This window comes from Epinephelus fuscoguttatus, linkage group LG13 (genome assembly GCF_011397635.1).
Source record: "Epinephelus fuscoguttatus linkage group LG13, E.fuscoguttatus.final_Chr_v1".
NCBI lineage: Eukaryota > Metazoa > Chordata > Actinopteri > Perciformes > Serranidae > Epinephelus > Epinephelus fuscoguttatus.
This window is the reverse complement of record NC_064764.1, coordinates 25,484,107-25,500,965: the sequence shown is the minus strand read 5'-3', so window position 1 is coordinate 25,500,965 and position 16,859 is coordinate 25,484,107. Positions and strand designations below refer to the sequence as shown.

General features: G+C 40.1%; 1 protein-coding gene across 6 annotated transcripts in view; it reads left to right on the top strand.

Moving 5' to 3' along the window:
• Positions 1–16,859, top strand: part of si:ch211-214p13.3 (nectin-4) — a 59,360-nt gene that overhangs the window by 32,510 nt on the left and 9,991 nt on the right. For 2 of the 6 annotated variants that reach the window (XM_049594926.1, XM_049594924.1), the window contains exons 5-8: positions 864–1,024; positions 5,921–6,023; positions 6,113–6,230; positions 6,459–15,564. In XM_049594926.1, the coding sequence (XP_049450883.1) occupies positions 864–1,024; positions 5,921–6,023; positions 6,113–6,230; positions 6,459–6,485 (409 nt within the window). In that variant the 3' untranslated portion in view covers positions 6,486–15,564. Of the gene's footprint in view, positions 1–863; positions 1,025–1,163; positions 2,174–5,920; positions 6,024–6,112; positions 6,231–6,458; positions 15,565–16,859 lie in introns of those variants that run through there. The other 4 variants (XR_007450820.1, XM_049594925.1, XM_049594927.1 and 1 more) reach the window with 4 other exon arrangements.

Here is a 16,859-nt window from a genome sequence, read left to right as displayed (position 1 = left end):
AACATGTTATCTGGTGAGCTTTAGAGGTGCTGGTATGCAGATCTTGGTTAAGTGAAGCAACACAACAAGGTCAGAGGCATAAAAGCAACAAGCCTATCTTTCAAGAGAATTAGTTTTGGCACAACTCTTTACAGTTTGCAACATTTTTCTGGCCTATTACTGTCTTTATTTAACTGTCTATTTCATGCTTAGCCAGAGATATTGGATGAAGGGAGATACCCAACTGTGGGCTTATCCAATGTTAAGAAAACGTTACTCTTCCTGTCTCCTAAGTGGGCGTGGTTAGCTCTCCCTCCAATCAGAGCCTGTTCTCCCTCAACCCCCCTCTCCCCACCACCGTGTTGAACAGAGGCTCTGAGGATGTCTGTGTATGCGGATCGAGAAGCAGGTGGAATGAAAATACATTCTTCCTATTATTGCAGCCTATTGTTGCACAAAGCTTGGGCATTTTTTATTTATTAGTAGTGGTAAATAACTGTTTGTAAGCTAACTGTGATTTTACCGCTTGTTTATCAAGATCACGAGATCTCGCGAGAACTTGTTTTCTGAGACGGACAGGGCTCAAACAAAGTTAACTTTCTCTTGATCTGTGCGGATGAAAAATGCAGCTTTAGTGTCAGAATGTTGGTAAGATGTGTGGCTTGTGGAAAATGAACCCAATATTTACTTTAGTGACTACAGGGCGAAAGAATTGACCATAAATTGTGATCACGTTCATTTTCCTCATTGACGACAATACATTCAGAGCTGCCGCAAGTCTCCTACGGGGGCGTGGCGCTGACGTCACTGAATCAGGAAGTGAGCTGAGTTGGGTATCTCGCTTCATCCAATATCTCTGGCCTAGCCTTGTTTGTCTGTTTCAGAATCAGCCAGCCGATGCCTCAGTCTGCTGTCAAAGTAGAAGGCGCAACACTGCAGCTTCTAAGCATGACCTCCAACCTGAATGGCCTCTACCAGTGTGAAGCATCAAACCCTTATGGCAGTGAGCACAGTCACCTCTATGTGCATGTCAATTCGGGTAAGGGTAGGTTTGATTTAGTTGTGGGTTCTTCTCAAATGTGGCGGTGTTTTTGCATGTGTTTATGCTCTGTGTTTTTGTATTTGAGTCTGTTGTGGATGCTCTTTGATTCTGTTATTCCTTTTGTGTCTCGTAATTTAAAAAGAAAAAGATGGCAACAGTTGAATTTCTGTAACAAGTTAAAGCTATGGACTCATACAAGGAAGTTTGGACATCAAGGCCTGGAGCACTTTTGTAGCAACATTCCTCCTGGGTTCCTCCCTAATGGAAAGATCAACTCGGGACACACTGGAGACTGGATATCCCACTTAGCCTTGGAATGCTCTGGGTTGGGCTTAGGAGCTGACCCAGCTGCTGCGGCCTGTTGCTACCGTAACCCAGACAAGAGGAGGATAACGGATTACAAACAAATTACAAAGTCTATGAAAACTACTGCTCAAAAATTTGCAGCATGTCTTTTCTTGTGCAGTGCTTTCTGTCATGGTCATTTCATTTGTCTGTTTCTTAAGTAACTCAGGACCTGTCAGGACAAGAAAAAATATCAATAACAGTCAGTAGTGGCGTAGTTCTTTGGTGTTTGACTGCATTGTGCAATATGAAACTAAATGCTATGAAACAGAAAAACAGTACATGTTAGTATAGCATTTAAGACAAAAGAAGGAAAACACAAACACAGGAGGCCTGCCTTCATGACTAAATGACGTTGAGAGATTTCTTTCAAAGCAGGTATTTTGGCTTGTCGTAGCAGGAAAAGCTTCTCTGCCCTGGTGTAATTGAGAATGTTGAAATGGTATGAAATCCATTTAGGCGGTCTGGTTCAAGGTCCTGGAATTGTGCCTGTTATCTCACTGTCAAGGCTTTCTGAGAAACTTCATGGAACTGAGCCATTGCTTACAAAATGTGTTTAAATGAAAAAATGTATGTGTATGTATGTATGTATGAGAAATTATTTAAGTCTACATTTGTAGTTATTAAGTGAAGAAGATGACAAGGAAAATGGTGATTATTGCACATCAAAGTGTAAATAGACTTATTTTTTGCTTCAACTTCTCATTATAAAGTAAATGTTAATAAAAAATAAAAACAATAATAAAAAACAATAACTTCAATTGAATAATGACACCATCTGCATCACCACTGGTGGAGTCCCTCCCCTTCCAGTGACCCCCATGGGTACTAATTTTGGGAAAAAATATGTACAGAAGTCAATGGTGAGAGACAAATCATTTTTCGATTGCTTTGAATTTTCCTATGAATTACACATATGATGTTTGTCAATTTAAAACATAATTTTTTGAGTCAAGAAAGTCTCAGTTTGTCATCAATTTGTCATGGTACAGTTTAGTTTTGTTCAGTCATTTCCGTAACGGCTTATCCTGTTAGTGTCGCAGGTTGGCTGGACCCTATCCCAGCTGACATTGGGCGACAGACGGTGTACCACACACAACACACAGAGACAGACAGCTCAATTCAATTTCAATTTTATTTATAAAGCCCAGTATCACAAATCACAATTCGCCTCAGAGGGCTTTACAGCATACGACATCCCTCCGTCCTTAGGACCCTTGCAGTGGATAAGGAAGAACTCCCCCCAAAAAAAACCCTTTAACGAGGAAACAAAATGGTAGAAACCTCAGGAAGAGCAACTGAGGAGGGATCCCTCTTCCAGGTCGGACAGACGTGCAATAGATGTCGTACAGAACAGATCAACATAATAAATTTACAGGGATCCATATGACAAAATGATACATAAAGAGAGAGACAGAGAATGTAATGACAGTAGCTTACAACATTAATTTAACAAATAATATAATAATAATTAAGGCTATTGTGGTACAGTATGTTGTAGGTATATGTTAATATATGATAGTATATGTATGTGACAATAATAATCATATTTGTATATTAACAGTAGAAGTATGACTAATGATAGCAGTAGCAGAAGGCATCAGGCAGGACCATGGCAGCAGCACAACCACACATGTCACACCATCCAGGCACTGCTGTGATATAAGTTAACCTGCTAGACAGTGGAGCACAAAAGCTCCGGAGAAGAAGCCGGGTTAGCAAGATGCAGTAACAGGACATGAGTGTTAGCAAAGCAGAAAGAGAGAAGGAGAGAAGGCGCAGTGTATTATAGGAGGTCCCCTGGCAGACTAGGCCTAAGACAGCCTAACTCAGGGCTGGTACAAGGCAAGCCTGAGCCAGTCCTAACTATAAGCTTTATCAAAGAGGAAAGTCTTAAGTCTAGTCTTAAATTAGGAGACAGTGTCTGCCTCCCGGACCAAAACAGGAAGATGATTCCACATGAGAGGAGCCTGGTAGCTGAAGGCTCTGGCTCCTGATCTACTTTGGGAGACTTTAGGGACCACGAGTAACCCTGCATTCTCAGAGGGCAGTGTTCTGGTGGGATAATATGGCACTATGAGCTCTCTAAGATACGACGGAGCTTGACCATTTAGAGCTTTATAAGTTAGGAGAAGGATTTTAAATTCAGTTCTAGATTTTTAAACCATTCATGCTCACATTCACACCTACAGCCAATTTAGAGTCACCAATTTACCTGGCCAAAGCACCCGAAGAAAACCCGTGCTGACATGTGGAGAACATGCAAACTCCACACAGAAGGGCTTGCCCACCCCAGGGTTCAGATCTCCCACCCTGGATTGAAACCGGGAACAATCTTGCTTTGAGGCGACCATGCTAACCACCACTGTGCCACTTTTGTTTAGTGTTGTGTAAATCTTCATCTTACCTGACATGTTTTATCCCATGAAGTGAAAGAATGAGCGAGACCCATTGCCTCTGTGAATATATCCCAGTACTAAAAGCACAAGCATTGTAGCTTCAGTGAGCTAGGAGGTAGCTGCAGCTGTAGGCTACTTAACCCGCTCATGAGCTACATGACTAACCCACCATAATCTACACATCAGTCCACAATCAGCCCCCTTTGTTCCCCTGGAAACATAAGCCCTGATGAAAATGCTATGTTAGCATTTAGCTACGGTGACCATATTTTTATTTCCAAAAAAGAGGACACTCGGCCCGGCCATGAGATAGCCTACTTAAATGATACTCGCAGTTTACTCAAAGATGCCTTATAATTTTAATATATTTAAAGTTTATATGTATGGATAGAATATTCAGTTATATTACAAAATAATATCTCTCAAAGACAGAAATTCAGATATGCCCCTATAGATAGGGGACACATACACACACTAGAGTGTGGCTACCCGATCCGAGCCCGATGGGTCCCGACAGGTCGGGCCGGGTTCGGTCAAAAATGTATAGATTGTATTCGGGCTTGGGTCGGATTTGGTCAGCTTTCAGTGAAAATGTAGTGTAAAAATAAATAAAATCCTATTGTCTGTCCTGTTTATTGCTTGGGGACTGTTATTTACGTAACAACACCTGAACAGAACACATACACACGTTGGCTGTTTGTTTCTACCTCTCCCCTTGCTGGAAGCCTCGGACCTCCAGCCGCCAGCCTCCGCCTTGATTAAACGCTGAAAATAAAATAAAAGAGGGAGACAGGTTTTCCTATTTTATTTTATTATTTATATTTCTCCCTCTTGTGGGCGTGTTAAACCAAAGCCTGTTTCCCCCGGCAATATTTTTGCAAGCGCACCGTTGCTGTGGCACCGCCCAGAACGATTGTGATTGGTTGAAAGAAATACAAGCAGCCAGGGCGTTTTTTTTTTCTCCAATCTTAAAGTGAGGGTCGGCCCAGCCAGTCTGGTGAGCGAGACTAGGGTAATGGTAATGGGAAGGGTTGCATTGTTTTCTTATAAGGTGAATCACGGCTGCATTTATCATTTGTTATAAAGTAGATTATTGCCACTCTTGGCCTCATATTTGTTCATTACAACTTTGTGTTGTAGCAGGGTTCAGATAACCATCATGTTGGTTGGTTTATCGTGTATTAGTGGTGGGTGCGGTTTGAAGGTGAGTGACATGCACACTTCAAACGTAATGTGTCTGCAGCTGTACATGTCTTAGCAAGAGGGACAGTTATGACATCACCCACACGACTTAGGCAGTCACTCTAATTCCATTTTTTTAGTCTTATACTTCAACAGTTTTACGAAGTGTGACTTTCTTGACTTGCAAAATGATCTTTTGAAATTGATGAACATCATGTGTAATTCATGACGCAGTTCAAACAGGATAAAATAAAATTACTAGTCTCTCCCCATTGACTAACATACATATTTTTTTTCTGAAACAAGAACCCATGGTGGCCCACTGCAAGGAGAGGGGCATCACTTTCAGTATTCAATTCTATCTGCCACCAGGTGCAATTTCCCAGGAAAATGAAGGCTCGATTTATGCCACAAAGGAAGTAAGCACAAAGGAACCAAGCACAAAGGGAAGCGCTTTTGTTTTCCCTGGTAGCTATTGGTAGCTATCCAAAGTTACCAATGAGTAACAGTTTAAGTTCTTTGCAGTTACTAACCCCAGTAGTGGATATAGCGGACAATGGAACAACCAGAGTAGCCTGCGTGTGTGTCTCATGTTGTTGATAGAAAAACTTTGGACAAATTTGTAAGCATTTAAAAAATACATTCGAATATGCACACTGTGATCTTTAAAGAATCTGACTCCATTATCAGTAAGTGAATGATGGCCAAGATGCACACTGAAACTCAACCAGTCCATCAACTGACCTGTTGTAACTTAATCCAGGTATTTTTTCCTCTCCAGTTTCCCCCACTTATTAAAACCCAGAGCTCCTAGATTCATGAAATCTGGTTTGACTGCTTAAGGAGCTGAGACACCGCTCAGTCAAAACAGACTTAGGTTAAGCTTTAAATTGGGATTCATTGCAGGGCTGTTGTACTGGCAGTGTATATCAGTATTTGATGTTATTGTATTCTGTGTTTTGTCTCCCTGTAGGAGCCTGCACTGCTTGTTGGACCATTTTAATTATTCTGCTTATCCTGATTGCCTTTGGTGCCGCTGCAGCATGGTACTATTATAAATATAGTACATTTCCAAGGTACTACACTCACTCATATACAGTACTTCTGATAAGTATATAAACATACTATACACTATATTAATCTCTTGTTATGTTTTGATGGTTAGTGCGTTAACCAGGATGGTAGAGTGGATACCTAGACAGAGGCAGCAGGTCCCAACAGACTCAGATGAACCTACTCAGGCAGTACCATTAGACGCAGGGGAACAACAAGCAGCACAAGAAGTAAGATGTATAATATTTGACTTGCCGCAGTGCATTCTGGCTGTTTTTTATTACCCTCATGGTCAAATCTGTGTGCCTTTTTTGTAACAATATAAAGTACAACAGCTTTCTTAATTGTTACGGTATTGCAGCTGTTTTCTAGTAAAATGTCTTCTTTAAATGTTCGTTTAGCAGACCTTGAAATTAAGTGCTTGACTTTAATAAAATGTTTTGAATTATTTGCCTTAGGGATCTCACCCCACGCCATCCCAGTAAGCAACAAGATGGAAGACAACCGTGCTGTAGCTGGTTTACAGGATTAAGTGCTCAAATGTGTCATTCTGACTCAGCGGGTTAGTGAATAGATGCAGTGTCCAGGTGCTAGCAACAGCCATCTAGCATACAAGGCAGTTTCCTGATGGACCAACATTCCTTGGGGCTGACACAATGACACACTTTTTTTTCTTTTCTTTGACCAGCCAATAATACAAGTAGTCAGGCCCATTGATATATTTTCTTCATCAATACTGGGCTGTCCCTAATTACATTTTTAATCTCTAAAAATCTAAAATTACTATTAACCTTGGCCCCGTTTCCCAGAGCCTTAGTAGCGCTATGTGCATCGTAAGTTGTATCTTAAGGTCTCCCTTAAGCTTACGGGCTGTTTCCCAGAGTCTCCTTAGTTAAGATATATCTTCTGAAAGGTACAGTATATCTTAAGAAGGGGGGTCTGCAGTGATGGAAAAAACAAACACATATGCTGTTATGAATATTTCAATAACAAATGCATTATCAGTGAGCAGCAATCACATTTCTCTGCTTCAGCATTAGTCTCCTTGTTTATAACGCGATGCGCATGTAAGTCATTTTGTGTGTGGACTAGGCTTCAAATAGATGAGCAGATGTTCTGTAGAAGGCATAGCCTCATTTATGATACAATATTTGATGGAGGTAAAATTATTATGGCAATACTTTTTATATTATGTCATTAATTTACCTTCATATGAGATAATACACTTCCAGCACTGTGGTGAAGGCCAGCTCTAACTCATGAAGTACCTTAGCAGCTCTCCTTACAAGCACCCACTAAGGGACAGTTTGGGAAAGGAAGTTCCTAAGCTAAGGTATATCTTAGAGACCCTCGTAGAATGCTAAAGTATGTCGAAACTGGGAAACGGGGTCCTGGACTTTTCACACCCTTTAACCAACATGCTGGCTGCTCATTGCAGGCAATGAAGTGCAGGGATGCGGGAAATGAAGTGTCCGACGCTCAAAAGAGAGCCCCAGAATCCCTCTTTCACATATGTCCCCTCATGTTATATATAAGACTTATATTTGGCTGAGGTGGGCTGGTCTGAGCTAAAATGCCAGAGCCAGTGCCAGGGCCAACTGTTTATCCCGGTCCACCCCTGCTACACAATAATATGTATGTCTTTTGTCAACTAATCTATGAAGTGTTATTCAGCATCAAGTATTACAAACAGTAAGTAGAGCTTTCAAGCATACATGGGAGCATTTCAAAAACTGGATTGAAAGTAGAAGTGTAGTTAACAGACTTTTATCTATGGTGTTATCTATGTAGAATGTGGCAGCAACCGTTGGCAGTTGCTTTATCATTAACAGCTCTAACAGTCATGATACTTCCCCTCTGTAGCCCACACCAACACCAACACCAACAACAAGAACGGCTGATAATAATGGAGCATTTATGAAGCTTGTTTGCATGCACGTAAGAATGTAAGAAAGCCTGAGAGCCACTGAAGAGGACACGCATTAGTCTGTGTAACATTGCACTGATACTATACACGTATGCAAAAAAAAAAAAGAATGTTGAGTAGTTACAGAAGCACATATGTTACTTTGCCAAGCCCCCAAATGATTTATTTATTCCAGCACTTAACTCAAAAAACTCCTTTTTCAAATTCAATGCCAATATATTTGTCTGAAGGTACAATTACATGGAACATACACTATCTATCTGTCACTTCTATGAGCTGCTAAATCCTGGAGCATTATAACTGGAGTATTCTGCCACTATCTACTGCATGCTGTCATACAAAGTAAAAATACCAAAATATATTATGCTCTATTTTAGAATTCCTTCTACAGCTGTGTTTGCGCGTTATCAGTTATCACATGTTTTTTGTTTTGTTTTAATTGTTATCTTTTGTAATAACAAATGGCAGCAGAGCTTTCTTTTATCTTTAGTCCACATCAGTTTCCATCTGTTGTGTTCAGAGATTTACAGTTATGGGTAAACACATCAAAAACAGACTGAACTCAAAGCCAGTGTTTCAATGTCGTGTTCAAAGTCAGAATGAAGGTCTGTGTTTCAAATGTTTAATTCTGTAATGTAAAAAGTTACATACGCATCTCTGTCTTCAAAATGTGCCATACACTCCTGTTAGCCTCACTTGTTCTTGTATCTCAACTTTGCTGACTATTTCAGAAAGAAACAAACATCCGGGTCCACAGCGAGCGTTTGCCTGTTGAACCATGCCTCACTCTTACCTCAGTATAAGTGTGTTAGACCTAAGCATTTTGTGTTAGCAGCACTGTGAGCCTGTATTTAATGCTAATTTCAGTATACTAACAAGATCATTATCACAATGATAAACACTGGACATTATGCTTACCATGTTTGCTGTGTTACAGCCTGCTGAAATTTTAAATGACCAGAAAACACAACGTATAAAGTTATCTACTGACCCTTATTGCAATTCCTGAAGCCATGCTGCTAAAGAGGTATTTTTAATTTGCCAATCAATCTAATTGCTGTCAAGACAATTAATAGCACTGGAGGAAACATTTGGGGGGTAGGGGATATTTAGACCAGATTTTGTACATAACCCGTGTAATCACAATCACGTGATGAATGCATTAACAGAAGTATAAAATGAAGTTGTATAAAGAGTCCCTGTCAGGAGGTAGGTTGGGATGGTGGATGGGTCAAACAAACACACCTTTCCCCCAGGAAGCCAGTGTTCATGTCCCGTGTGAAACCAAGTTTTGGCTTGCTGGGCAACCGATGGAGCAGCTGGCTGTGGGGAACTTTATGCCCCCTTTTTTGAACCCATTAGCTCTGCAGAGCTGTGTCGTCTGTGCTGCAAAGTGCCCCAAACCCGGGAAGCTGGCCACAGAGTAGACTCACAAGTCAGTCTTTAGATGCTTTGCTTAATTAAAGACTGATGTCTCCCTGATTTTGTGTTTAGATGGGTGGATACAATTTCAGAGTTTAAAAAAAACTTCCTACGTTGCAGAACCAATAGTAATTCTGCAGGGCGGTCCTTCGGTGGCTCACTGAACTCTTGTGCTCGTAAACATAGTCCAACTGCGTTAAAAGTTTTAAACAAAGTTGCTGAAACGGGTGTGGTATGGACCCAAATGCAGTACACAGGCGCTCAGGAACAGTTGGTAATGACCTTTATTTTCACCACAGCAAACAAGGTACGGAGCAGATAGAATAAACACAGAATAAAGTTCGTAGCCAGATGAGCAGTCCACGAAGGCAGAGGCACCGATGGGGAGCAGGCAGGAGGATAGACAAGGCCAGGCGGAGGAGTCGTTACCAGCCGAGCAGTCAGGTACCAGAAACGCTGAGGCAGAGCACGAGGTCAGGGACAGAAGGCAGGTGAGTTTACCAGGAGGCAGACAAGGAGAGCAGGTCGGGAAGAGGCAGAGTCGGCACTGAGAGATCAGACAGGAGATGAACGCTGGAAAGTCTCGCATGATGCGGAAGAACAATCTGGCAACGAGTGAGAGTGCTGGAGAGGCTTATATGCAGGGCTGATTATGATGAGCTGCAGCTGTGTAGGCAGGTGAGCAGAGTTGGGCTGATAAGGTGGGCGTGGCTGGCAGGTAGAGTGGAGCAGAGGGAGGGAGAGTTGAAAATCACTGCAGCAGAGTGACAGGAGGGGAATGAGAGACAGGGACTGTGACAGTTGCTGTAAGTGCTTCATTTCCACAATCATGTGGACTGAGCACACGTTTGATAAAACGGAGTTAAATCTCTCAGCATCCATTTTCAAGCTCTCTGTGTGTCCTTGCGGACGAGAAAAGGGGGAGCGCACATTTCTGGGAGGGCTTTTTCAAAAATGCAAATGCGTTGCTTTGTTGCCGGCCGTTTTCTCTGGTGTGTTAAGCACACTTTAGAAAGGAGTGTCCCCAGACTATTAGAAGGCGGAGATCTCTGATTGTCTGGTGGCGAGACTAGCCACAGAGTTGTGCTGTCAGCTTATCAGTTTTGAGGTGCTTCTGCCTCCTGTCTGAACCCAGTGTTCTCATGCAGGAGCGCTGGTAGGTACTGGAAATTGGCACCAAGTGATTAACACAAATCTGTACTTTGTAGTATCAACTTAATTCAGTCAGTCCCATTAAAAGTATAAAGTTCGGTACCCAACCTGACCTACATAGCATTACATTAAATGCGTAACGTAACATTGTCCTAAACCTAACTTCTGTTTACTTCGGTTTACGTTGCTAAACCCAACCTACGTAACTTTATGTTAAGTGTGTGCTGTGTTAACACCCATTCGTGATTCTTTTCCTAAACCTAGCGGTAACAGCACTAATGCATGATATGTTATGTAGAGACATGGGTTTTATCTTCCTGACCAAACCAGCATTCCTAGAGTTTCAGTCATATGTAGTCAAATTCACTCTTCTTGACTTTAGTTACACTTGTATGAAGATCTTTTTTATTGTAAACCTGAAATTTTGGTTTAGTATCCCCCAGTCATTCTGGGTAGTGCATAGTAAGTAGATTAGTGATCTCTTGGAGTAGTCCTCTTTAATCAAGGCAACATGGCAAGACAATAAACACCTCAGTCTCTCAGGAGACACATCACACTCCTCTATTTTAGTTGTTACTGTTACACTCTCTAATGTAGATATCCTTTTCCACAATTTACTTCATTAAAATGTTGCAACGTATAGTGCTATTTGTGGTCAAGGCTCTTCAGGCAATCTTTAAAGCAATAAACTGAATGTGCCTTAAATGTCCTCTCTCTTTAACAAGCATTTACTGCCAGACAGCTACTGTAGCAGAGTCACAACCACACATCCAAATAACATCACACAGCTATTTTTTTCATGTTGTCCAAAGTTATCATGGAATATGTTTATCTTGATGAATAAACAAACAAACAAGATAATGCAGTGCTGTTTTGTCTACTGAAATTGAAACTTGCGTGCCAATTGATTGTTGATTTGATTGTACCTAATCAAAGGCCACTTTAGTAATAAGGCACATTTTAAAAACCAAAAGCAAATCAAAATGCTTTATAAAGTGGAAAAAATGAAATCAAAAAGTGAAAAATAATCTATGATGCCAAATTTATAAGAACTCCTTCATACAAAGATGCAGTATAATACTAAAATACTAAAATGTGCCAAATATATATATATATATATATTTTTAAATTAAACAAATTTGAAAACAATCTAATGATATATGAAGGGAACGTCACCAGTTTTACACAGCAAATTCTGTTAACAGGTGTATAAGGGAGTGCTACTGCATACTGTATGTGAAAATGTTTTTTAAAGCCTTTATTTGGCTGCTGAGGGAGCTCAGTGAAGTCTCATAAATTGCCTCAAATCAGTTTTGCTTGAAGACTATAAGTTTGAAAATGAAAAGAATCTGGTGGTGTGCATTTAGACTGAAGTGATCTTATCTTATCAGACCTCTGTAGCCCGCTTCTCATCTCTGTTTTAGGCAATCGGCTCAAAGCTACGTCAGCTGCTGTCATCATAACACACCCAAATCTTCAACCAAAATTATGTCAACACTCAAGTTGTGCCGTGGGTGATGTAGATGCAAGGCACAAGTAAAGTAAGTTAGAAGAATGAGTGGAATAAAAAGACGATGGCTGTGTTTGGAATTTCATACTAATATACAGCCTACTACATGCTCATTATGCTCATCTATTGCATGCTGCCTACTAAATGAACATTTAAGTATTTCATTACTGACAGACTGTTCACACTAAGTAAACGCAGTGGTTCCCAACTTGGCAAGGTCCACACAGTTTAATATATTCAGCATAGTTGTGTTTGGCCATGTCGTCGAGCTAGTTTGCTGTCTCTGTCATGTGGCTGTCCATTAGTCATTCACTGTACAGCAAGAAATGGCACTTCAAAACAAGAGCCATGCACCAGAAATTCACTGTACTTCGAAATAACTAGGGCTGTAGTCTCCTGGTCGACTAGTCGATTATTTGGTCGATATGCTCTCGTCTGACCAAATTCTCATTGGTCAATTAATCGCCGTGTTACTTTCACAAGGGGAAAAGTGCTACATCAATAGCTTTCCAGGACTAACCCATTATTTCCTGTGGGGGGGGGGGTTCAAAACACACCCATTGTTGACAGAAAGTTGAACTCGCCCACCGTATGCTCAGCGTTGCGGTGAGTCAGTTTCTGTATACTGACACCATTTCCCTCAGTGGAAACGAAGCTTGTATTTACTTGTATTTCACAGATAGGAAACAATAAATTGTGAAGACAGTAAAGCCTCCACTAAAATAGCATTTTAAGTCGTGTGTGTGATTTATCCTTCAGGGAAATATACCTTGGGATTTATTCTGGCTACATATGAGCAGAGGAAATCTCTGCTCGTCGCTAGGCTAATTTACACAATGTAAAATGCCATAGGCTGGCGCTAATAACTTTAGCATGTTGTATTTGCTTGGAAAACGTGTTTAGTATAGGACAGTTGTTTTGTCGGTGAATCTTGTGAGTTGTAATGGAGACAAATTTTGTAACATTACCTTTGTTACATATTTCTCTTGTCCCTGGTTTTATATGAGAAGAGGAAAAGATCACTAGACGCTAATTTAGACAATGTAAAACGCCATAGACTTGTGCTAATAACGTTAGCATGTTGTATTGGTTGGGGAAATGTGTCCAGATAAAGACAAGTGTTTGTCTGTCAATTCTGCGATTTATAGTGAAGCCAATTTGTGTACTTGTGTTTGAAATTGTCTCTTTTAAGCCATATTTAATGTGTGTTTTGAAACAACTAAACTTTACAGCACTTAACACAGTCCTCCACCGCCGACTAGTGTTTTGGAGGTGTAACTGCAGAGTGACACAGACACACCACTGCAAAAGTGTAAAAAATGAGTAGATTTTTTTCCCCCACAACTAATTGATTAGTTGAAGATTATGTACGACTTTAGTCGACAAAATTTTTGTCTTTGGTTGACTACAGCCCTAAAAATAACAAGTTTGTTTTTTACAAACTTGACACGTTCGCGACACAAGATGTAATTACGAATTATGACAGACAGCAGGTTGGACCCAGCCACTGCTCACATTTTTCAAAACATTGCAGCAAACTTACAAACGTTATTATTTTTTTAATGTATTATTTTCATTATTATTTTTATTTGCATAAAGCAGTTACTTTCTTGCCTGAAAAGATATTAAAACTTAAAGGTCTAGTGTGTAGGGTTTAGTGGCATCTAGTGGTGAGTATGGAGATTGCAACCAGATGAAACACCTCCCATGGGCCAAGCATGTAAAAGAGCCAGTGTGTTGATTTTTTCATTCTGGGCTACTGTAGAATAATATTTCAAACCCTGTTTGTTGATACAAATGACTTATTTTAAAGTAACGAAAACACAGAGATTCTCAGTTTCAGGTGATTATACACTATTAAAAACATACTCTTTATATCATATTGTGTTTCTGGCAGTATATCCCCCTAAATCTTACACACTGGACCGTTAATAAAGTGACATATTAACAGCTTTTAGCATGCCTCATTATCTTTGCTGTTGCCAGCCATTGTGCACATGTAGTCTGAGAAGTCTTCATGCATTGTTGGGTAATTAATCAGTAAGTTCATGTCTCATATTACTACTAATGTAGCATAGATCTGGGCATTTCTTTCAGACATAAAATCATCATACTTAATATGAGTAGTATGTTAGTGTGTGATTTTAAATACAGCTTGTGTCTCTGATTCTGCTGCATTGTGAGTCTGACACTAAACCAGTGGAGTACTTGTTTAATCCGTCATAAAAATTAAGTAGTTACAACATTTAACAATTAGCAGCTTATGTATAGCGACATTATTTACATCCAATATATTTCCGTAGTGACAGAAATGCGGCTGAGTTTCATTTCATAAACTGTAATGGAATCAAATAGACGTAATAGATGGGTTTTTCTTTTAGAGCGGCAGCGTCTTTCTACTTTTAATCTTAAAACTTTAAATCATTAATTATGTGCTGCAGTGTGTATTTATTTTTTGCATTTGCTTTATTATGCCATGATGTTTAGTATTTTGTTTTATTCTGTATTTAAGTTATATTTAGGAGTTTGACTGTAGTTCACTGCTGTAGTTCCCATGCTGATGGTGTTTTTGTAACCTTTTCATTGTTTGCTGTTACATCATCTTTAAGCTTGCCGTTTGCCTTTCCTGTGCACTCGAATTAAAGATAGATAAACATTACAATTGTCTCAAGTATTTCTACACTCACAGTGTGTACTCTACACATACCATCCGTAATACCTAGTCTGCATTACAATACTTCAGCGATTCAGGATTGTGCCTTGCCCTAGGGTATGTTTATTCACTGAACAAAATCTACATCCACAGCAACCACAAAATAGTACATGCTACAGGCTCATAACTCAGTTGGGACCATGTGGATGGAAGTAACATCTGTCACAAGGCCAGTCCAATGGAAACAAAAACGCCACGTGTCACGAGCCAGGAAAGAATTGTGTTAGTCTTGTGACTCAAAGAAGCAGTTCAAATAGAGGTATTTTTTCAAGTACTGTCAACAGAAAAGTGATGTGACACTTAAAGTAGCGTGGTGTTTGAAAAATCAGTCATTACGCATTGTTTTTAATTACAGTTCCAGATATTTTCAAGTCTGTCTTAAAACAAAACTCACAGGTACATTGAAATAGTTACTGATCACTATTATCATTCATTTCAGCAATCAAAATCTGCAAAATCTATCTTTGTCTTTAGTTCAAATCCTGCGTTGTTTACATCCATGTTTACTTGCTCGCAGTCTCTTTCTTCAGTGCCTTCACAGCCAGTGCGCTTTATTTTTTGTGGCGTGTTACTGCCACCAACTGTCAATCAGCAGGATGCCGGAAACCAGAGGGAGGAGGGGCTGGCTTGTGCGGATGTGTTCTCGTGGGCTTGTGGTAGAGTTTACTAAGGGTCAAAACTCTAATATCTTTAACAGAAAGCCTGGAGTTGTGATGTTTGAAAGAAAACCGCATGTAGGAGTCAGGCTTAGAAAAGATGCTTTTGAGCTGAAGTGTAGGAGCAAATGTTGCAGAGCTTGACCCGTACCAGGGACTGAAAGCTCAGGTTGTCTTGGCCTCTGCTTCTTTGATATCAGCTGGCATTTTTTAATCATCTGTCTCTTGTGGGTACCTCAACTTTATGGATGTGCGATAATAAATCACCTTTAACAAAAATTCACTAAGAATCTGAGCTCTATTGGTTATACTTTTGAGCTGTTGAACCTTTGCTGGCCCTTAGTTCTTTCATTCTCCTCATGATTGCCTTTTACTTGCATTTATTCCAAATGTTTATCGTGGGGAAAAAGTCCCATTTCACAGATGATTATATCCTCTACCAGTAGGCCCATAATTTAAGACTCAACTAAAAGTCATGACAAACAAAATTTCCAACCCCAGTCACTTCATTTGAAGGGCGTTACACAGTGTAGGCTAGGGTTATATTTAGTCTATAATCTCAAAATCTGTGATGTATAATCAGGTATGACTAACACAGCTGCTTTATGTTCCATTCACCCATGCAGTATCTTTTTACAGGATGCTGCCAGAGTTTAACTGTAACTCCTCTGAGACACATCTCTACTGTGTAACACATTCCTTTATAACAGTTCAATGCTGCATTTATCAGCACATTTTATTTTTAACTGTATCACATGATTGTGTAATGTGAAAGGGGTCACTCATAGAGGCAATCCTACAGAGAATTATCACCCTGCTTTAGTTCCCCTCAGCTATACAGAGCCTTTTACCATCTTGTAACCAATTGCTCTTGCCCACAAATCTGCTCCGATTATCCACATTTAGAACCAAAGCAGGCATTTGGTTTTTTTTAGCACATATAGAGATTGCTCAGCATCGATCACCAGACAGATAAAAGCCCAATTCCAAGACTTAACATGCCCATCCCCCTGAGCCCTTACCCCTCTGTTTTGTGTGTTCACATGAAGAGAAAGGTGTCCTAATTCGTGTAGGGATAAAGGCGTAGGGCAAAGTGTTATGGCTACATGGGCCTCCAAACAAAGGCCTTTCAGAGGCACACTGCAGAAAGAAAATGCTGGTAGTATGTCTTGGTAGCTACAGTAGTTAGGTAATGTTGCATTGTTATTGCTGATTTGAGCATGACCTCATTTTGACATATTTACATGTTACATTTCCCTCTTTGATACGGCATGATACCTTAAATTTAACTTAAGTCAAGTAGTGAGGTTGCTGTTCTTTTTATATGAGTGCATACTGGCAGGGTAGAAGTAGGTAATGCTAACGTTAGCCTACAGAGCATTACTAGTGGCCTGATAATGAAGAAGTAATTTTTTTCCAATGACTTCTCGATTGATTGATAGAGTAAAACTTAAATCGTAATGAATCACAAACGTCACA